Source organism: Vipera berus, assembly GCF_964194415.1.
Source record: "Vipera berus genome assembly, chromosome: 5".
Taxonomy (NCBI): Eukaryota; Metazoa; Chordata; class Lepidosauria; order Squamata; family Viperidae; genus Vipera; species Vipera berus.
Window position 1 is genome coordinate 39,584,425 of NC_138207.1, and position 23,999 is coordinate 39,608,423.

The 23,999-nt window shown below is 37.6% G+C and overlaps 1 protein-coding gene across 4 annotated transcripts in view; it reads right to left on the reverse strand.

Moving 5' to 3' along the window:
* KY (kyphoscoliosis peptidase) overlaps positions 1–21,604 on the reverse strand; it is a 33,967-nt gene extending 12,363 nt beyond the window's left edge. Inside the window, exons 1-4 of one of the 4 annotated variants that reach the window (XM_081328933.1) lie at positions 12,957–13,110; positions 11,055–11,102; positions 7,526–7,600; positions 5,143–5,199 (exon numbers count right to left, since the gene is read on the reverse strand). In XM_081328933.1, coding sequence (XP_081185059.1) covers positions 5,143–5,199; positions 7,526–7,600; positions 11,055–11,102; positions 12,957–13,095 — 319 coding nt within the window. In that variant the 5' untranslated portion in view covers positions 13,096–13,110. Of the gene's footprint in view, positions 1–5,142; positions 5,200–7,525; positions 7,601–11,054; positions 11,103–12,956; positions 13,111–21,282 lie in introns of those variants that run through there. The other 3 variants (XM_081328932.1, XM_081328935.1, XM_081328934.1) reach the window with 3 other exon arrangements.
* Between the last annotated feature and the right edge of the window lie 2,395 nt (positions 21,605–23,999).

Below are 23,999 nucleotides of genomic sequence, written 5' to 3' on the forward strand. Positions count from 1 at the left end.
TATTGTAAAATTTTGTTTTTGTAAAACTCTTTAATAAAAAAAGAGTTATGTCTTACAATGTTAGTACAAAGTCAATATTACATCAAGTAAGTACTACTCTAGATAGGGACTAGATGCAAAACTATGAAAACACCTACTCCTCAAATCAGATGATTTCTACAACTTTATAAAGAAGACAGGGACCCTGCTTTCCTTTACACCTAACTACTTTGTTTCTGAGTAGCAAGGAATTTTGTTTGATACATATGTTCTTCTGAGCACTTGGGGCTTAATCATCCTTGCATGGCTGGCACTGTTGCAGAGATGGCTCAACCTATGTTGGACTTGTAAAAATGCACATAATCTAATTTAGCAGTTAGGATCCACGCTACTTTTAGAGAGTACCCATCCTGAGAATTATCCATTTTTAATGTTTTTTTTCCTTAGATCTTGTGAAATAACTTTAAACTGTTGTAAAATTCCAGTCCTCCCATATGAATCTTAACTATCACAGCAAATTTGGACTGAATGTAAAAATGGTTGGTTGTGTATTGGGGTGGATGTTAGGCAATTGATCTTTAAGCAAGACTGTGCATTACCAAACACTCATTTTAGTTGATTAGTGCCTAGGGTTCATATGCTGTTGCTATATAATGAACTTCGAGTAGCTCATATTGCTTTAAATAAAATATTAACTATTAACATAACAAAATAACATAAGTAATAGCACAGACCATAGTAGTCAAACATTGCAAAAAAAACCAAACATCTATGCCCATCAACAAACCCTATCCAAACAAACCCCATCCCTACTAACACAAAGTCTCCTCCCTAGCTATCTTAAAAAGCCTAGTTATTATGGTTCTCCTAAAACTCAGCAGGGTGAGATCTAGAAGAAATCTATTCCAAAAAAAGAGAGCCCAAGGTTCAACTCCTTAGGTTCTGCAGATGGCAGTTTTTAAAAGAAGGGAGCCAGAGTAGGCTCGCCACATTTGATCTCATTGGACAGGAGGAGCCTCTGGGGAACAGACAGTCTTATAGAAATCTTGATCCTGAGATATGTAGAGTTTGGGTTGCTGACAATCACCTGGCAACCACTGCAATTTTCAAAGTAGAGATATTCCTTGGGTGAACTTCCATATTCTCAAACATCTGTACTGAGATAATTTACTCAGAAATTTCCAGGTGACAGTCCTATGTAGAGCAAACTGCAGTAACATACTATTTCAGACTGGAGCTTCCCATAGTTACACTATTCCATATTTTAAAGTTAGGGAGTATCTTGTTCCTAAATTTTCTTCTGTACCTGAGGTTACAGGGAAGGACAGGTGCTGCTAAAGTAAAGCCTTGTGTCGGATGCTATAGTATCTGCAGGATACTTTAGGATTAAACCTCATTTCTAGGCTGCAGTGAGTGAAGGCAAAATGTCAGGCAAGATAGGATGTACCTGTGAGCAGCCTAATGTACCGATCAGCCATCTGTCTGTCTCAACCAGCATTCAGCACCAGGCATCTGTCTCTTTAATAAGCTTGTTTGTATATGTGGCCTTTTACTGAAAAGGGCTATTACAGTAACCTAGAGAGAGCTAAAACAGATTTATGCATTTAAGAGGTTCCTACTCTGCACATCTCTGAAAATTACTAAAAAGTAAGCAAATTTGGGAGCATGGTCATTCTTTAAATTGGTGGTCTGTTTTGCTCTTTGTCAGATTATAAGGCTGAAAAGGCTCCAAACAGCAACAGAATTCACAAGAGGTCATACAGTGGTATAAAGATACCACTAACAGCTGGAATTGTGTACCAGGCTACTAGTGCATTGCTAGTGCATTTTTTTTAAATATAAATGATGCTGCTGCGCTTCAGTGGTTAGCTGGCCTAGATATTGGTATTTGAACGTAGATCTTTTTTAAAAATTATATTTTATTGTGTTTTACTAATCTAGGTGAAATGTTAATAATAATGTTAATATTGCTAGTCCATCGATGATATGCCGTATTCTAAATAAATACTCCATTTTAGCAAACAAAGGCTACATCAAGTTCTGGCAGGCACTGTCTATCCCAGTGTCCAATACTTCATTAAAAACCCATCTTGCTATTTGCTATCTCAACTAAAATATACAGTACACCAAATGTAAAGGATTCTAATTCTACAAATTAGCACTAGGAAAGATCAGGTTAGGAAAAGCTCTCTTAAGTTCTGCATTGGATCTTCATCCCCAGTAGGGTTGCAAAGCACTTGGAATTATAACCGTATCTAGATAGTTTTTTGAAGGTTGCTCCTCTGACAGACTCAACTTTTGTTTGCCTTTTAAAATCTGTTTTGCTTCTTTGTAGAACTACACCAGACCTGGGCTGCAAAATTTCAGATGACTACTATAGTCTTTTTTTTTAATACGCTCTGGCAGCTACAGTCATCAGATTTGTACTGCAAAAGTCCAAGGACATGCAGAAAATGCTCTTTGTTAGGTCAGTGTTTCTCAACCTTAGCAACTTTGAAGATGTGTGAACTCCAACTCCCAGGCTTCTGGCTGGAGAATTCTGGGAGCTGAAGTCTGCAAATATTAAAATTCCTGGGGTTGAAAAACACTGACTTAGGTGATGGTAAAGAGCATTTTCTGTATGTCCTTGGACATTTGCAGTACAAATTTGATGGCTGTAGCTTCCAGAGCATATTACAAAAGATAGTTGCCAATGTATTACCTTGGAATATGTTAGTACCATACCAAAAATTATCTGTCTATCTATCTATCTATCTATCTATCTATCTATCTATCTATCTATCTATCTATCTATCTATCTATTATCTATCTATCTATCTATCTATCTATCTATCTATCTATCTATCTATCTATCTATCTATCTATCTCAACCTCTTTCTGTGTGTGTTTAGGAGAAGATCTAAGATAGTGGTGTCTATGAAACAAAAGCATTTGTGTATATGTGTGTAAGAGAGAGCAGGAAGACAGTCTTTAGCTTACACTTCTTACATTATTTTAATTGTTGCAGTTTTTTAGTTGGAGATGCACTTGGGCCTCTTTTTAAAAAAATCTAATTGCTGCTCTCCTTTTTATATTTCAATGGCAACTTTAATCAACAGACAGTATGGTGTTCTTTTACATCATTATTCATTTATAAATGACTTCATTTGTAATCTGAAAGATTTATAGCCAAGCATAGGAAAGAGGCCAAGTTATTAGTCTTGAGAATATTGACATGATTTGGGGTTAATCTGAATGAGCTACCATTCTGCTTTGTCACCCTTGAGGGCTACAGAGGCTTCTGAGTGCAACTTTATTATGTGGGCACCCCAAAATCTTACCTCTTGATTTTAAATAGTCACTATGAATGTGTTTCTGTTGAAAACCAAAAGGAATTAAAGTTCTTGTTCAGACATTGAATGGATGAAATTTGGCCATCCTCTTCTACTGATTAGTGAAGGAAAAAGACCAGACTAATCTACTTTTCTTTTCATATTTAATAAAACAGGAAAAATAAGGAGAAAGTTTGATATTTATCATTAAGTGCTGTGGTTTCTTTAGTGGAAAATGAAAATCTATTATTAATACTATAAAACACTCTTTTGCTCAGCCTGTACATAAATGTAAACAAACTTAAATTATACAATTTATCTTCCATTTCTGGTGATTTCTTTTCAAGAAAAAATTAAATTAACCATGGGTAATGATTAATTATATGTGTGTATCACACCATATAAATAATTTGAGAACCTGGGAATGGAGAAATAAGCAACAAAATTCCTTTCCTGGTGATGTCTTAAAAAATAAAAATGCAACTGAGTAGACAATAATCTGCAGTTGTGATCCACAGTGCTTGTACTATGTTTGTAACCAAGTCAACAACTGATGTTGGCAAAAGATGCTAACAAACTCAAAAAATACTTTTTCAGGTATGTTCAAAATAGAAAGAAAATAACTGTAACAGTTGTTCAGTGAATAAAGTGTTCAGCAAAATGCTACTAGTTTTACAAACTAAAAATTAACTTAACCAAACCTAAAATAAATAATAAATAAATAAAAGGCAGAAGCACACAATTCTGGTTTTGACTGTGTTAATCAACAACGAGGTATGATGGCACAGTGGTTAGAATGCAGTACTGCAGGCTAACTCTGCCTATGTCTAGAGTTCAATCCTGATGAGCTCAAAGTAAACTCAGCTTTCCATCCTTCTGAGGTCAGTAAAATGAGAACCCAGATTGTTGGGGGCAATAAGCTGACATTGTAAGCTGCTCAGAAAGTGCTGTAAAGCACACATATATGGAGCAGTCTAAGTGCTATTACTATATCTTTTCCCAGACATTTGGGAAGAACAGGCTAAAGATTGAAAAAAACACAGGGAATATTCATTTATTCTTAATGAGTTTAAATCCCACATTCTATCTGTAAGTAATATACATTCACTGGTTATCAGGGGATTTTTTATTGTCACTAAATCCAGGCAACACTCAAAGATGAACAATAAGCTGTGAACTTTTTCCATTTTTATACATAACTCATTTGATTTGAAAGTTGTTCTTGGGAGTTGCCCTTAAAGCAACAACAACATATTAGAGAGGGAATTTGCAGATCATCTGGCAGAAGCTGTATGTACTATCTTAAGAAATCTAAAAAAACTGGTAAGATGCCAGACAACTGGAAGACAGTGGATGTTGTCTCTATCTGCAACAAGATAGAGAAAGCATGTAGACCATTATACATGGAATTCCTTTACCAGCAATAAATAGCCATAGGAGGCATTTTCTAGTGTAATTATGAATTGTGTGGCCTCCTGTGAGTGTGTGCATGTTTCTGCTTTTTCCTTAGTTGTTTGTATGCTTACACATATGTGTGCACAAAAAGGACAGCAGGATGCAAATGCCAGGAGGAGGGGAGCTTAGAATGGAGCATTTGGCAGTATTCCAGTTCATTGCCCAAGAGCCTTTGACATAAGGCTGAATTGATGATGGATTTGTTGGAGAGTTCTTCTCTGTAGTTCCTGGCTGGACTGACCCATTTACAAACTCATTTTTTCTTTTTCTGACATTTTCTGCTGTGCCATATTTCATCCAATTCTGATTTGAGTTCAGAGAGTTTTCTTGCTGGTACACAGATAGACATATATACAGACGGTTGGAAAAAATGGGACAGACAATATAATGTAGTTACCATGTTGATCTTTCAGTCCGGGTGGGCGGGGTCTGCTCTTTCCATGCACTTGAAAACCTGTGAAATTGTGAAAAAAATATGAACAAATTAGGTAGACAGAAAAATTCATATTCTAATATGCTGGCTTGAAAAGTTGCGGAAGTTTTGGTAGCACACAACTGGAAAACATCAGGCTGGATAACCTTAGAGTTCTTTGCTATTAGAAAGTCTCTACAGTCAGGTTTTCCCCCACAATAACACATGTTGAGCAGTGTTCGGTACAAAAGTATATACTTTTTCAAGAGTATGCATATCAAAGAGTTGATGATGTAATCATTATTTGTGTTGTGATTCAGGGTCAGCCTGTGGGTTCGGCAGTTGGGTTGGACGACTCAGAGGAGGAGGAGGGGGGTGTTGAAGAGCTTGCTGATGATGGCCTTGAGGCTCCGCAGAGCCCTCAGCCAGGCCCCTCCCACCTGGTCACGACGGAGACCCAGCTGTGTGAGCCTGACAGCGTGGATGAAGATGACCCACAGCTGGCCCTGTTCAAGGACGCCCGACGCAGGAGGCAGTCAATCAGGAGTAAACAGAGGAAGGCAATGGGGCACCTCGGAAGGAGGCAGAGAGAAGCCATGCCCTGAACTGCATAAAAGGGGAATGTGTGGGAGGGCTGGTTTGCTGAAGGCAACCGCTTGATTAGTTCCTGTTTCATAGCTCCTGTTTCATGGTTGGTGTCTTGTTTTGCTGTTTTATGTTAATAAATTTGGCAGGCTTAATTCCAGCCTCTTGCCGTTTGTAAAGGGGTTGTCCCTGCCTTTTCTGCAGGACTGGTAGCAGGCTGGTACAGAACAATTTGTGTCATAGCTTTGCAAAATTTTCATTTGAAATGGGCCTATTGTTTTACTTAGACTCTAGATGATTTTTTGATATTTTTCTCTCCTCAATCTATCCAACTCTTTCTTTTAATTATCAGGTATTACAATAAGAAAGCATAGAGAAATTGATTGGATATAAATGGGATGTAATTGGAATGTGCAATTGACCAAAATTAGAAAACCAGAATCAATTGTAAATCTCCTCTTACAATAAATATCGTGGGGATGTGGGGAATCTAGGACAATCTAGGTGTCAAACTTGCAACATCACGTGACGTGTCATGATGTATCACAACTTTTTTTCTATTGCCGGCAATGGGGTGGGCACAGTTTTCGCATGACGCATCTGGCCCGCGGGCCGGCAGTTTGACACCCCTGATCTAGGACATTAATCTCTCTCTTGATTAGATACTGGATACAATGTCTGAAAAACTGATCTTGAATTTAAATGTCACTGAAAGCTGAAAGCAGATTTGACCAACATGGCGAATTGACAATAATGTTTAGGCTTAATCTCATCCATTTTGTATCATTCTTCCATTGAACTGGAAGTTTTTAATGAAAATATTTACTGTTGACTATGTCTGGGATTACTTCTTCTACTCCATAAAAAGTATCTTAACAGTATTGCTTGAACAAGGACTTTTGGTAATGTCCATTTAAGATTTGCCAAGTAAAAAGGCACTTCTTATGCCTTTTTTATTTTCCTTTTATTGAAGCAACCTATTTATTGAATTAGAGATTTGTAGGCTGCAGTATTTAATCAATCTTGGCCAATCTTTATGAAGAAAGCAGGGTCAGACTTGGCTAATGTTTATGATGGGGGACCTTAAGGAATTCTCAAGGTTGCACACTAGTCTGGAAAAGTAAAACAAACAAACAACAAAAAAAACCCCTGAGAAGATGGCAAAAGTAAATAACTTCCTAAAACAAACAGCTCTAACCTGACCCCCAACCTTCACTGATCCATCTGAATAGTTACCAGGAGTCAAATCTACTTAAGGGAAACATTATAATGTTTTCCTATTATGAAGAACATGTTCATATCTCATAGTATTGTTTTCTTAATGAAGGGGAGGGGGAAAGCCCTAATAATCTATTTGCAAATTAGTTTGAGGCTAATTTGCTTTCTTTAATTGGGGAACATGAGCTACCTATAAATCTTTACAACCAGAATGTTTTTTTAAGCAAGGAATTGCTGAGAATTAGTTCCTTTTCTGTGCTGTACTCTACTGTTAATTTATATAGTGTTCCCAATTACCGAAAGCATTTCATGTACATTACTTCTTGTCAACTTTATGACTGGTCTATAAAGTAAATCATTATTGGCTTCATATTACAGAAAGGGGAATTCAGGCTGAAAGAGAGTAGTTTGCCTAAAACCAGTTAGTGATTTCATAGCAATATGCAGATAAAAAATAGGGATTTTCTGATGCAGTCCTGTGTAATGCCAGCTGTCTACTATGGTATGATTTAATCTAACCTCTCTCTTTCTTTTTAAAGCAGTCTGTTTTTATAAAGCCACATACCTTTCTCAGAGGAGATCTTCTTGAATAACTGTGGCGTAGAATTGCTACTATGAACTTCTACTGTCACCTGCGTTCCTAAAATAAGCAATAATTGTGTGGCCAGTGAATTTTGGGAAAGACACTTCAGATTGCACAGCAAACAAATATTTTATTCCATAGATACAAAAAGTGAAAATCTATACAGAAAAGGCAGTTCCACATCCCTTTTCCCCCAATGCAACTTGCTATGCAACCTCCAAACCTGAGGTCAATTAATTACAGGAAAGGGCAGGGTTGCGAACAAACTTGGTAACAACTAGGCAGCAGCATAAACTTGTATAACTTTCTGTTCAATCAGACAGCTTCCATCCAATATTGAGTAATTCCCTTCTTCCATCTCAGTTTGTCATCACACATTCCAGCCTTTGAACAATAAAGAGAACAGTGGAGGGGGAAGGATGAAAGCCTTCAGCAGTGAGTAGATTTTCACAGTACCAATCAAGGAGAATATTTGTAGCTCGGGGTTGAAGTGAGGGGTCCTTGGTGCTCCCTGAGCTCGGCTGTTTTCTTGCAGACATTTCATTACCCAAACTAGGTAACTTCAGCAAGTTCACATCTGGTTCATCTCTTCATTTTACAAGGTCATCAACTTTTTGTTCAACTTTTTCAAGTTCCTTCATTTATCTGTTCTTTTATTTGATAGTAAAAGACACAGAAGTACTTTTCAGGAGCTGATTTCTTGTATAACTATGCCACCTTTTCTGCTTGTTTTCAAGAAAAGTTATATTAGGGTTATGGGATGGATCAATCTTAATCCAGTTCAATTTTCCCCCCAGAATTGAGCTGCAAAGGGTGAAATGCTGGCAAGAAGTAAAGACATGTTATGACAGCCTTGTCTCCTTGTCTTTGATATTTCCTCATCAAACAAGGAAATTTAGCTGAGAGCCTCTGTGCATTTACTGATGTATTTTAGGATTTCTTGTAGTCTCTTTGCAAACAATGAAACCAAGTAATTGCTCTGACAGTCCTTCCTTTTCTTTTGAAGAAGGAAGGGGTATTTTTCTTCTTCTTCTTTCTATTACAGGTGAATCCTTTCTGTTCATTCTCTTTGAGATATAGCTTAATTATGCTTATTAAATTTGTTTCCTGGGCAAAAAAGTGAAAGGAGATTGGGACAGGAGGGAACAAAGGGTAGATTGCCTGAAAGTTCATAAATTGGAAAGGGGAATAAAGGTCAATTGTCAATTCTGGCCACAGTAAGTAGGCTTTTACTGTATAATCATCCTGTCACACATAGAATTTTATATAAGGTACAGACATTACTATTTTCCATTTGTACATCTTTCCAGAAAAGAAACGAGATTAGAGATATGTAACAGCTTCACCTTATTCCATTTGGAAGCATATGAAATCTTAAAAATTATAGTAAATTGCACATGGTAGTACTACCAAGTCTGATCTTTCGTTCATTGGCCTCAATAAAGTTTATATCAAATGCAGGGAAACTTTTTGGTTACACAGTGTGCAATATCTTTGCCCCTCTTTTCTTTACAAATGGGATTAGGAGTTTTTTTAGAGACAAAATGGGAAAATGCCTCTTAATCTCCTCCAAATGGAGGAAAATGCATTATGTTGTTGGAACAATAAAAGCCCTTATGACACCACCCCTCCCTTAGTGAGGTCACACATCACCATCAACCACCTCTCATCTACCAGCAACCTCAAATAAAGATATAGATAAAAGCTTTTTCTGCTGGCATTTGACACTTGGGTTCTCCAGGAAATCAGCTGGCACTGACAAGCAAATATAAAATGGAACCCCTTCAAGATTAGGGAAATCACAATACTTCAGTTTGAGGCCAGACCAGCTAGTAAAATACCACACCAAGGAAGAGATTTACCACCCCACTCCCTCAAAACAAGGAATGGATCCTCCTCTCCTGGACTTCACATGGATTTCACATGTGCTGAGGACAGAAACACCTCAATTTACATATCTAAGATACTTCATATCAAAGTCCAATACTCTTCAATTATAGCCCTTCGTTACTATAAGTACTACCATCTTAGCTTCTTAGCCTGGTAGCCTACCTCTGACAGCTGATTCTTTTTTTTTGCTGTTTTTATCTCCTCTTTAATGGATAGAGGCATCCTCTACCCATTTACTCAGCCAACAGACCAGTTATTCTAACGTTGTGTCTTGAAGGATTTTTAAAGGCATTCTGCTAGTGCACATACACAAACAGACAGACACATTCCAAAATGCAAAAAAAAGTGAAAAATGGTCTTGCTCACTCTAACACGGATACTGAGTGGTACACACAGTTAGCAATACAGAGTGCTGTATCAACGAGATAGTTGTAAAGGACATAATTACCACAGACCATCAATGGAGAAAGCCCTCATCTAAATTTGACCAGTGAGATCAATAAATTTCTTTCAGTCTAGCAGAACTGATAAATTAAAAAAAAATATTGCATTAATAATGTAAATATTTTAAGTTCTTTTATCTTCTTATTAACTGGGTCATTGATTTCAAGGAACTAAAAAAGAAGAAAGGAAATCAGGAAGGTTCAATTAACATTCTTCTCAAGATCTCTTTAAATGTTATTAGGACTTGTAATCCACTTGCCCCAATTGGGCAGTTTTTGGATATGCAGTTCCTGGCTTTTCCTGTCAGCTTATCACAAAGATATATATATATATGTCTTTTCCATCTCTTTTGAAGAGTTTGGAAATGGAACTGGGTATTGTTTGTAAGCATGTATCATTGAGCTACAACTCTTCTATTACAAAGGCTTGGAAAATAATTTTCATGAAACTCCACTTTCTAGAGGCATCTGGTTAAGTAGTGATGAGACTTTACTCTGGTCAAGACAGACTATTCTCCCATTTGCATGAAAATAAGATTCATAACTGATGTGAGCTGGTATGAAAAAAATTTTTTAATAGAAAATACAGTTCAAGGTAGACCTGCTCTGGTTACTTCAATAATTCAGATCTAAAGGATTTCTTTTTAATGTTTTACTCAATAGGAACAGATTAATTTCCAATTTTCTTTCAAACTCTTGATTTTTCTAAAACATGGGTGACAAGGCCACTGTCCACATTTTGAACTCAAAAAGTACATGTTAAAGGTGAACTGGAATCTATTAGTCCTGATCATTCTAGCAAGCTTTTAAGGGGGAAGTTCTGCTTTTTTGTGCTTGAACGCCAATACAATCTTGCATGATCCAGGAGGTCATAGCACTATTTTTCTGTCAGCAGCTTGCTTTCAATTTCCCTTTCAACAGAAATTTCTTCCTCTGTTAATTTCCTGCTGGATAGGGAAGCTTGGGAACTAATTAAATAAAATCAGGAAGCATAACCCCATCTCTTTGACACAAATTTTATTCCACTTCATTTCAAATATATGAACAGAATTCAATTACAGACCTTTCCATTGCTTTCCAAACCCTTTTAAGTGCTTCATAATTTTTATGTTATTCTAGAGAATAAAAATCGCAGAAATATAGGGAACCATCAGCTCATTGGCTAGTTTGCCACATACCTTGCGGCGAGCAGGTTGTAATGACTTGTTGCTTGTGAACTGCATAGCCTGGAGGAAAAAAGAAAATATTAAATGACAGAAGTAGTATTAAATTAGGTGAGTAGAAACAAATAGGATCTGGACCTAACTTTGGTGTATATTGTCACCTCATAACTACGTTCCACATTTAATGATTACAGTTCTCATTTCTGCCTGTTTCTTCCCTCTCCCTTCCCCTCTCTTCCTTCCCCTCGCTGCCTTGCCTTGCCTTGCCTCCTCTCTCTTTTTCTATCTTCCTAAATTTGTTGTAAAATCTTATTTCTAATTTTGTAAACCTTAAGATTCTGCAAGCTTTCCTGCGGACAATAACAAGCCATGATTTCTTAAAAGAGAAGTGGCCATTGGTAATAAACAACCATAATAAAATATGCCACCTTACTTGGCTCTCATGTTTCAGTTCAATTCAATCCAATCATCAAAAGCAGTGGCCCTTACTTTACAAACTCATCTCTAGTTTCTTGTTTCCAAGCATTAAATATTTTACCTCATACATTCCACACTTAAAATCCACTACTCTCCCAGGGCTTCCTTTGGGAGCTCTTCCAATTCCTTAAGCAATTGCTTACTTATATGTTCTCTTCAGGCTGATTCTCATCCAACTTGCAGGAATCTGCCATTGGAAATACTTATCTTTACCAAGGCATTCCAACTACACTGCATCAGTTCCCCATTCCTTAGATCTGAGGTGGATTAGAAAATCCTTTGCAGATCCTACGGCCCTCAAGGTAGAAAAAAAAAAGCCTACTGAAGTATATACAAAATGCTTCTAAATGTTTCTTGAGCGTTCTTATTTGTGATGCCTAGTTTATGTTGAATTTTTTTTAAAAACTGGCAAGAAATGAGGACAACTAAGCGAATGAAGCTCCTGCAGTTTAAGTTCAAGGCATTCTGCTAACAGAAAGTGCAAAGCAGAGTCTTCAGGTTATATTTATACTTTGTAGTAAATGTCTATTATTTGTTTCAAATTAATAAGAACTGAAGTCTTGTGCCTTCTTGAACTATGCTTTGATCTGTGAAAGTGTAATAAGAATCTTCTTTATTCTTAAACAAGCTTGCAAAACTCTATTTAATTGCATTCTTCTCAGCTTTTGCTATGACAAGACAGTTTGCCAAGGTTTTACATATGCCCTTGGATACTGTTGAAGTTTATACAATTACCTAGTTACACATAGCTACATATACAGTAGTTACACAATGAATAGTTTCAACGACTATATTACATAGTGCATTCTATTCAGCATCCATGCTGAAACAAGCTGGCTTTTCATTACAAAATGGTTACTCCTGAAACATAATTTTCTGTATATCTCAGAGCCAAATCAGATGACACATAACATTTGTAATCATACTATTTCCAGTTTTATGTACTTGTGTGTGAATGTTTCTAGGACTATCTACATTCATAATCCTTGTAACAGTAGCCACAATGCGTTCCTTTGCACTTAGTCCTATGTTTTGCTGTATGCTTGTATTGCTCCCACCTGCATTGCCATACAGAGAACCATGTGCTGCTTTACACACTATTAAAACAGCCCCACATCCTGTAGCCTCCATCCAAAGGCTGGCACAAAAGAATAAGATTGAAAGGAATAACCTTTTTGGTATAACGGCGACTCTCAATCTTACACGGGAAAAGACCCGAATACGCCAAGACCTACATACCTGTACCCATGAAAATCTACGAAAACACCCCCCCCCACACACACATACAAAACAAAATAAAACAAACAAACCAAAAACCCCCAACCTGCTTTGTTTCCTTTCATTCCCCAATCCCCTCATTCTGCTAAAGTAACACTTACTAAGGGAGATGTACAGATAATCCCTCACTGCAAACTTCCCAGTCAATGCAATTTTTTTTACCTTGGTTTTGCTGTAGGACAAGGCTTCCCCCCACTTTGTCTTCCTGCAGTTTTTGCGCAGCAGTGGTATGTCTCTTCTCAGATTGGAATACAATCTTCTTTATTCTTAAACAAGCTTGCAAAACTCTATTTAATTGCATTCTTCTCAGCTTTTGCTATGACAAGGTAGTTTGCCAAGGTTTTACATATGCCCTTGGATACTGTTGAAGTTTATACAATTACCTAGTTACACATAGCTACATATACAGTAGTTACACAATGAATAGTTTCAATGACTATATTACATAGTGCATTCTATTCAGCATCCATGCTGAAACAAGCTGGCTTTTCATTACAAAATGGTTACTCCTGAAACATAATTTTCTGTATATCTCAGAGCCAAATCAGATGACACATAACATTTGTAATCATACTATTTCCAGTTTTATGTACTTGTGTGTGAATGTTTCTATCTTTGTAGTTTTCTTGGTAAAAGAATATGCTAACCTGAAGACCTTGGAAAATATATTCAAATGCTCTAATATGTCTGCACCTACAAAGATCACAACAGGGCAGGCAATAATGTTCCCTGTGACACTGTATGATAGTGAAAATTGGAAAGAGTATTAATAGTTTTGAATTTTGTGGAGAACACCATGGACAGCCAAGAAAACAAATAAATGGACCATCAAACAAATCAACCTAGAATTCTTATTTAAGGCACAAATGACCACAAATGATGTTGAACACATTATGCAAAGAACTAGCTCTCTGGGTAAGATGGAAAGAAAGAGAAGAAGAAGATGCCAGCAGCAAAATGGATGAAATCAGAGTGGTGAGAAGTGTACTGTTGGAAAATCTGAAGGATCAGTTTAGGGACAGATCAACATGGAGAAAATGTATCTATGTGATGACTAAAGGTTGACACTGATTTGATGTCTCATAAGCACTCTGGACCAGTTAAAATTGTGGAATTACATGGAGAAATTGGAACCGTAGCTTTCACTTTTTTCCCTTGGAAGCAGGTTTTTTTTAAAAAATCTTCTGATCCTTTTGGAGGATCACCACTCTGTGATCGTGGACATTCAAGCGATGGAGGAGAAATGAAGGGTATCATCCAATGTATTTTCAGGACATAAATTAAGGAAAGGCTTTTCATCCTAATGTCTGGAGAAAATCTATGCATCTAAATATTGTATTGAAAAGGAATAGTCCTCTAAAATAAATAACTAACCAAAGGAATTAATATGGCATCCCTAAAAAAATTTAAGATTAAAATCCTTGTCCAAATTTTATATGGTGATAAGGTGGGACTTTTATGTAGAAAGATTCTCTTGAGTCTACACAGAGAAAATGTCTAGGGTCCATATTGTCAGCTGTAAAATGTACCCCAACTATAGAAAGTAAGGAAGATGACCTTGATCAAAGTATGAAAGATCTGTTGTGAGGGCAACAAAGTGTGAAAATATTTTAAGTCTAACACAATCAGATTTGCAAGACTGTTGTCAGTCTGCCCACTGTGTAGACCAATCAAAAAATCTATTCCCCAGGAAGATTAAAACTACTTTTCCTGAAATTGCCTATACTAATAGCAGAACCTTGCAAATTTGATTTGCTGCATCTCATCCTCCTAGTCTTTGCCTAAGCCACTTCTAAATGTTATCTGGATTTAAAATATGTTTCACCTCTTGTCAGCCAGGCCCCCCCACACACACACTGTCAAGGTCATCTTCTTTACCTTCTGAACTGACACAGTAGGTAGGCCTGAGAACAGGAGTGCCCAAAATAGAAATTATTACAAATTGGCTGGAAGTAACATTCTTCCTTAATGGCCTGGTTCTGTAAATTTGGAAGGGCAACCAGTTCTCATCATGGATACTAGCAGTAAATCAAAGACTGTGGTGTTCTGTGCTCACTACAGATTCACTATCATCTGGTTAGATCAGGCAAAAAGACGGTTCTTAAAAGGTTGATTGATGCTGAATACCAAACCATAGTTAACACTCCTTCCTGGAACTGCCTTGCCCTGATAGTGAGAGGCACATGGCAATCCGCACACTGTTTACACAGGTTAAACTTCCCTGGATTCAGAAAGGCATTTTTTAAAGTTAGGCACAGAGTATTCCCATTGACTTTATTACAGGGAATATTCAGCAAATGCTCACTAACAGAACACATCTGCTCCTACGACAATTATTTATTTATTTTTATTTTATTTATTTGTTTTATATACCGCCCTTCTCCCGGAGGACTCAGGGCGGTGTACAGAGCAAAGTAAGTATACAATAAAGCAATAATAAAACAAATAAAATCCCAAATCTATCAGGCCAGGCCGGCTTGCTGGAATAGATAGGTTTTTAAGTCATGCCGGAAGGTGCGAAGGTTGGGGGCCATCCGGATTTCGGCTGGCAAGCAGTTCCAAAGGGTTGGCGCACCCACCGAGAATGCTCTCCCCCTGGGGGTCACCAGCCGGCATTCTCTGACCGGTGGCACCCTGAGGAGGCCCTCTCTGTGGGAGTGCACAGGACGGAGGGGTGTTGACGCTGGCAGTAGGTGCTCCCGTAGGTAATCTGGACCCATGCCATGTAGGGCTTTGTATGTCATCACTAGCACCTTGAATTTCACTCGGAAGGCAACTGGAAGCCAGTGCAGCTCACGGAGCAGAGGTGTAATATGGGAGTATCGGGAAGCCCCCAAAAGTGTTCGTGCAGCTGCACTCTGTACCAGCTGAAGCTTCCGAGTGGTTCTCAAGGGCAGCCCCATGTAAAGGGCGTTGCAGTAGTCAAGACGAGAGGTCACAAGTGCATGGGTGACTGTACGCAAGGCATCCAGGTCCAGATAGGGTCGTAGTTTAGAGCCTTGGTGGAGCAGTGGGCTAATGCCTCCTTAAGTAACACCAGCTGCCTGCAATTAATGCAGGTTCGCATCCCACCAGGCTCAAGGTTGACTCAGCCTTCCATCCTTCCGAGGTAGGTAAAATGAGGACCCAGATTGTTGGGGGCAATTAAGCTGACTTTGTAATAATGCCGCTTGGAGTGTGTGTGAAAGCCCTACTAAGCAGGCATATACATAGAATGAAGGCTACTGCTAAGCTTGTAAGCCGCCCTGAGTCTTCGGAGAAGGGCGGGATATAAATGGAATTAAAATTTAAAAATTTTAAATTTAGTTGGCGCACCAGGCGAACCTGAGTGAAAGCCCCCCTAGTCACAGCTCCTATGTGATCTTCTAAGGAGATTCTTCTTAGGAAACAGAAACCATCCAACATGTAATGTTTTACTGCAGTTTTTAAGGGGATCTGTGTAAGGATTACATACTGTTCCTTACATCCTAATCCTCTTTTCCAGGCTCAAACTATGCTACAATCAGTACAAAAACCAAATTTTGTGTGACTGCTGTGAAAGCATGGCAACAACTTGTGCAACTAGTGTGGTAGTCAAAACTCATTGCACGAATATTTTATTAATTTTACCAGGGGAGAGTGGTATGCTGATCTTTGATTAAAATAATACATTTGATTTGTTCTGGAGTTAAGACAAAGGTTATACTTCTTAAATTTGCTTTGTTTAATGACTAGGTCAGATAGCTGTTCTATCCTGGCTATGTTGTATATTTTGCTGCTTTAATTGCTGACTTCTACTTCTCCTCAGTCACAAGGCTAAAGATGTTCTTAGGGTTTAATGGGGTCAAGTTAAGAAAGAGGATTCATGGATTATCCTGTTTTTTTCTTCTTCCTCCAAGTATCATTTTCTGACAGGAAAACTAACCATCTCCTTAATGTGCGATAGTGCTAGGCTGAGCAAATATAGTCATGTTCTTTGAATGGTGGGGTTTGGTTAACAATCAAGTTGCACACATAGCAGATCATAGAAATGGAGGTGCATTTTAATTATGGCCATGAGAAGGCTTGTTATGTGCAATTGTGTACATGAAGGATGGATCCATTCAAATGGCAGCCACAGAACATAAAAAGTAGGATCATAGAGCTAGAAGGGACCTCAGAGGTCTTCTAGTCCCACCTCCTGTGCAAGGCAAGAGCTCTTATACCATCCTGGTCAAATGGTTGTCCAGTCAATTTTTGAAAACTTCCAGTGAGGGAACACCCACTAAATCTGGGAGGCAAGCTATACTGATTAACTTATCTCACTATCAGAAAATTTATCCATACTTCTAGATTGGATCTCTCTCTCTAACAAGCTTCCACCTGTTACTTCTTGTTCTTCCCTCTGGTGCTTTGGAAAATAACCCCAACTTCTCTGTGACAACCATTCAAGTACTGGAAGACAGCTATTATGTCCTCCTAATGCTTCTTGTTGATAGGCTAGACATATCTAGCTCCCTCAACCGTTCATCAGACAATTTAGCCCCCAGTCCTTCTATCAAGGGAGTTTACCAAGAGAGTTAGTTGAACCCAAATCTTTTCTATGCTTTGGAACAACATATGGAAAGTGGTAAAATGTGTTTTTTATGTTTTTAATGCATAAATCAAAATAAAGTACAGAATAATATAACATTGCTAAACTCAGTCTCCATAAAGGAATACATTATGCAGTATGTGCTTTCAAACAACTGTATACTGATAATCTTCAAAGAGAAGCTGCAGCATTCCAAAAATGCGTTTTCCATTCTGGGTACTACATAACTTATGACTGGCATAGCTCAGGCCATGAATGATAAATTATCATTGCAACGTGTGATAGTCATGTGTTTGTTTAACTACAGTATGGCTCAATCTGAATTACCTCAGAGCATTCAGAAATACTGTAAGAGCACTGGCTGTTTCATGGTGTCAAACTTCACAAGTACTGTAATCAAACTATAATACCCAAAATTGATTTATACATATACATATATATATATGTACATACATACATACATACATACATACATACATACATACATACATAATCTCCCAGTGGCTCATTTCTGAAATGTGTTGGCTCAGGGGAAAATCTTCCACTGTGTCCATTGCTGTGGCTTTTCCTTGTTTGGCAACAAACACACTTAGCCTGGCACGCTTTGATTGATCCTGCCTGCTGCAGCTGACCCAAGCAGACCACTGGGAGTGATGGCTGAATCAGCTGCTGAAGGAACATCAAAATAGTTGGATACACTACAAGTGATACATTTTCTTTATAAACAACAGCACACAACCAACACAGAATCTGTTCATATTATATAAGGCTAGCATATTGCTTCCTCTTCTTGTTTACTAGTAAAATAGAATAAATAATCATCCTTAGGTGATTGCTTTAATTCCCGTCATGTGAGGACTTTAGTAGATTTGTCTACTAAAAACCTTTGTGCTACAGTATTCTATGAGCCTTTTTCACTAGTTAGTTATTCATTAGTTATTTACACCCCCATTGGAATGGCTAGACAACCACAATTTTATTCCAGTCTGATCTATCCTCCTTATGCCATGAGTTATACAGAATCTTCTCCAACTGCAAAGCATAGAAGAAAGCCAGGGCAAACCCAGGACAAAGCATCCTTACACAGATAAATCTATCACCACAGGATGAGATGGGTCCTGCTTATGATCCCTACTATGAAAGACTGCATCATGGAGTAGCCAACAGAAGCATTCAGGAAGTTCACATGAGGGTTATGGCTCTTTTCCACTGTTGATCCTTATTAAATGGCATTTAAGGAATGCTGCTTTTGATTCCAGAGATACGATTCAACTATGAAGACTATAAGCCATTGATGACTCTATTCTCTGTGAATTTAACTGGTCTGCTTTTAAAATTGTCTTTATTGGTACAATGAGCAGTTCAGAGGGGTAATGGGGAACAAATATCAACATGCATGGTACCCTCATCAATGCTTGTGTCACTACATAATGTAACATTTGCAAGATGACATCATTATTTATTTTCCTTTATATATAAAATTTAGAGACTGCCATAACATTCACAGATGCATGTGCTATTATTCTGATATAATTTTGGCTGTGAATTCCTCAGTTTAATTATCTGTTGGATAAACAACCGTTTAGGACTGCAAAGAATTTGAAAGAGATGATGTGAGCACACTGCTCTCTTTGAACGATTAAACCAGTCACATCCTTCAGAAAGTTCTGTGTTTTCCAGTTGTTTGCACATATATTTGTGTGCATAGCCTCTGCTTGTATCCACAAGGGAAGCCATGACTAGCGATGTAGATAATATATTTGTACAAAACAGAAAAAGCAACTGGAGAAGCCTTTAAATCACATAAGCTGTTTTAGGAATACAGCTGTTTTAACTCTGCATGGAAAGACACCTACCTCACTCTGGTTTTAATAGTGAAAAAGGAGGAAAAACTTTTCTCTATTCAGTTTTTGATAATCAAACACAATTGCATGTCTGGAACTGTACATGATGATTTAAGAATGGTATAAAAGATGGAATGACTAGCCCAAGGTCCCCACCTTAGTTTTGCATTCCCAATGTCTGTTAGGATTATGTTGCTGAAATTCAGCAGCAAATTGTTGATGCTTTTGTTTCTGTGATTCTAAAAAGTTAAATTTATACTTTTTGCAAAGTTAATCTTAAAAATAAAGGTGGTAAGGTTCTGTTGAGTTAAATAAATTCATTTTATCTACCCAGCCACCACCCTTCAAATATTCTCTCTCTCTCTTCGTCTGTCTCTGTCTGTCTGTTTGTCTGCCTGTCTGTCTCTCTCACAACCACAACAAACAAACCTTCACCCCACCATCAGCAACATTGTCTCTGGTGATATTACTGAATTACCATCCCACGGCTTTAATTGTTTTAATTTAAAAACATACCACCTCTGCAGGGTATCCACTAGGTATGGTAAAAAAAAGCCAAGATGGCAACCAAGACTCTGCAATAAAAGCTCTGCCTGTTTTTAAGTGAGACTTTTTTGACTGTACCCTGTGCACACCCTGCACGCCTCCATAATAAGATGGACAGAAGTACAAGCTTTAGGCACCTATGTGGTTTAATGTTATGGAGAAGGAAAGGGAAAAACAGTTTCCAGTTTCTGCTAAATTATGAATTTCTCTGAATGACTTTAGACTTTGGACTTCCTCTCACCTTAAACTATCTCACCAGGAAAATTATTATGAAGTAAAATCAATAATATGGGAAATCTGTATAAACTTCAGTGGCATGTCACTTAATCAGTGAATAGTATTCATGATACAAATAGGAATGCAAGTTTTGCCTAATTCCAAAATCAGATAGAAAAAATAGCAGCAGCAACAACTATAAAATCTGCTAAGTCACTATTAAAATTTATACCCTCTGCAAAACACAATCTAGGCTTCTGATTTGAATGAAGCTATAAATGTCTCATTCTGATATCCCTTTTATTAATCACAACTATGCACACTAATGCAATCATATTTATATAGACACATGAGATATTTCTTCTCTTTGTTTATTATAGCAGCAGCTGGAAATAGAATTACTGAATCATTGTCCATTTCAGTCTGTTCCCTCACTGGCTTTGTCTGCAAATTAAGAGTGATTTCTGGATTAAACTTTAGAAGTATACAAACTCATGCTATAAAATCTAGGACTATCAGGCCTGTGCTGCAAAAATCCAGTTGGTATATAAAAAGATATAGAAAAAAATTACAGTGCAGATCCGGGTGCTCTGATAAAATCTCACATTGAGCTAGGACTATCTACATTCATAATCCTTGTAACAGTAGCCACAATGCGTTCCTTTGCACTTAGTCCTATGTTTTGCTGTATGCTTGTATTGCTCCCACCTGCATTGCCATACAGAGAACCATGTGCTGCTTTACACACTATTAAAGCAGCCCCACATCCTGTAGCCTCCATCCAAAGGCTGGCACAAAAGAATAAGATTGAAAGGAATAACCTTTTTGGTATAACTTTTTGGTTATACTTTTGTTTATACATACATACATACATACATACATACATACATACATACATACATATATATATATATATGTGTGTGTGTGTGTGTGTGTGTGTGTGTGTGTATCTTTGGTCATTCGGGTTTTTGCCCGCATAGAATTGAAGGTGTAGGAGCAACGTTTCGACCCGAATGACCAAAGATCCACATACAAACACCCGCAAAAACCTCAGAAAACACACACACACACACACACACACACACACACACACACACACACATATATATATATATATATATATATATATATATATATATATATATATATATATATATATATATATATATATATATGCATATCAAAATAAAACAAACCAACCAAAAACCCCCAAACTGCTTTGTTTCCTTTCATTCCCCAATCCCCTCATTCTGCTAAAGTAACACTTACTAAGGGAGATGTACAGATAATCCCTCACTGCAAACTCCCCAGTCAATGCAATTTTTTTTACCTTGGTTTTGCTGTAGGACAAGGCTTCCCCCCTCTTTGTCTTCCTGCAGTTTTTGCACAGCAGTGGTGTGTCTCTTCTCAGATTGGACTACAAGAAGCATTTCTAGAGCAACTGCACTATGAACATTTGGAAACTCCATAGTCCCCATTAGATCATTGCCTCTTCTCCCTTATAACTACAGATTATACTGTCTCTAAGGACAAACGCTGTGCACATTTTGCTTCACCCTATACCCAATACATGCTCACACCCATACATGCATGAAACACATGCAGAAGGTTGATGATCTTGTTGATGTTCTATAGTGATCTGACCTAAAATCAGGTTACAAATCAGTTTTGAAAGGAAATCCCCAGCAGGGATCCATTTCCCAAACAGAGAGAGAGAGAGAGAGAGAGAGAGAGAGAGAGAGAGAGAGAGAGAGAGAGAGAGAGAGAGAGAGAGAGAGAGAGAGAGAGAGAGACAGAGAGAATATGGGGAGGGGAGGGTCAAGTTTCAGATCATGTCCTCTTTAAGCCTCTTCCTTTTCTGGCTGCCCTTTCAGCATGAAGTCCTTGCCCGCACATAAACCCTGCTAATATCTCTGTTGCTGTCGGAGAATTTACTTTGTGAAGATTGCCCATTCCCTAAAAGGATTTCTCCTTGATTGACAAACCAATGCTTGGACTTAAAACAAGGCTTAGGGTGAGCTAGTTTGGGTAGAAAATCAGTGAAATAGAAAAAATAGCAAAAAGGAAAGAAATGATCTGGATGCTCTTTGGAAATGGAAGTTTTTGATATTGTCCAACTCATCTCAAACAGTTAACAATGCAATCTCAAATATCTTTAGAAGCTGACCAGATCTTCCAAGATGTAACAGCATCAGCACAATATCTGCATTCCCCTATTTTTGTGACATTTTGCATATTTGATTAAATTTGCAGTGCCCACTCAGGCTAAGCATAAAAAAGGCTGAAGTCTCAACCAATCCTTTTTGCAGTCTTCCAGGCCAGCTAAAATCTGAGAAGGAACATAGGCAATATGGTTTAGCAATTACGAGCGACCTAGTTTAGCCAGCCAGTGTAGTGGGGAGAGAGTGCTAGCTTAAGAATCCTTTCTAAATATATATTGGGCCTCTATCTAGAGCTAGATGTTTAATGATGTTTGGCTTGTGGTTTCTGGAGGTTGAGTAAAGGACTGTTCAACACAGTTACATATTTTTGTGCTTCTGTTCATTAATCAAATGTGAATTTATATAATTGATCACAGAGTATCCAAGCTTTAACCACTACCAGCTCATTTTTTTCAAGTAACTTTGCTGTAGCTTGGGACTATAAATATTTGTGCAGATAATCCTTGACTTACAACCATTCATTTAGTAACCTCTAGAAGTTATAATGGCACCGAAAACCTCTAGAAGTTATGATGACCACTTCTCACATTCAAGAGCTCAGTTATAAGAGCAAAGATGCAGCCAAGAGCAGACTGTGGAACAGAACATGAATTGGTTATCCTTAAGCTAAAACAGAAAAACAAAGCCAACCAGATTGTATGATGTGATCTTGAGCATATGCTACCATTTTCAAGGAGAACATCAAATTTACTTTAAAGTCCTGAATCTCATTGATAGAGAACCAGAGGAACTAAAGAATGAAACTGAAAATGTTTCAGGATGAATGTAAAAAGAGACTGCCAAAGACCAAGAAACAGAAGAAAAGCACATTAAATGTTGGAAGAAATGATGGAAATTGTAAAGAACAAAAAAGAAGCCTAAACCAAGAAAAATAAAAATCAAAGAAAGGAAATGAACAAAGAATTTCAGAAAACCATTAACTATTTTTAACCAACTTTTCACAATTATGCATCCACAGGGTTTGGGGATAGAATTGTATAATTAAATGAAAGTTGAAAAAATTGTCCAGCATTTCCATAAGGACCAAATTGGATCCTCCCAGAAGTCTCCAAGCAGGGCATGAATACAATAGCCTCGATCACAGTTTCTCCCCACACATGATCCTCATGACAAATACTCCATCATCCAGAAAAATTTTTAATCCCTCAATCATGCCATTTGGTAGCCGTCATCACAAATTGTGGCAGGAAATCCATCAGTTAAATCTTATGTGCAGTAATATTTTCTACTGTTTGTTATGCATCGTGCTGCTCATTTTTTCCCTCGGTAGATTTTAGCTTCTACTTTGAGGGAGGAAAAATGTCCACTTTATCCACATTGTGTATCTTTATTTCTATAAACTACTAGTACATTATCTTATTTTTTATTTCTTAAAGCCTTAAATATTTTACTCTTTCTTTGTTAAGGAAACTGTTCCAACACCTTAATTTTTATTGCTCTTTTTTTTTGCACCTTTTCCAGCTCTACAGTACAAATATAGTATGCCAAAAAACATGATACCACAGATTTATGTAACACCATTAAGGCTTGAACAATTTTATCACCACTCCTTTTTCTAATAATCTGTAGTGTGAAATTTATTGTTTCACAGCTGCCAAACCCTGACTCCTTTTACATAATATGGTGAGTGTGTATATAAAAGAAAAGTATTGTGCTATCTTCTAAGTGCATTTAAGAAAAGGTGTGCAAATATTAACTTTCCCCATTCTGCAGTCCCAATAGGAATCAGGGCTGATCTCAATTTGCTCTGGTAAAATAAGGGTTGGATCACAAGTGCAAGATGCCTTTATAAAGGGCTGTGAATGGGCGGGAACAATGTCCTCCA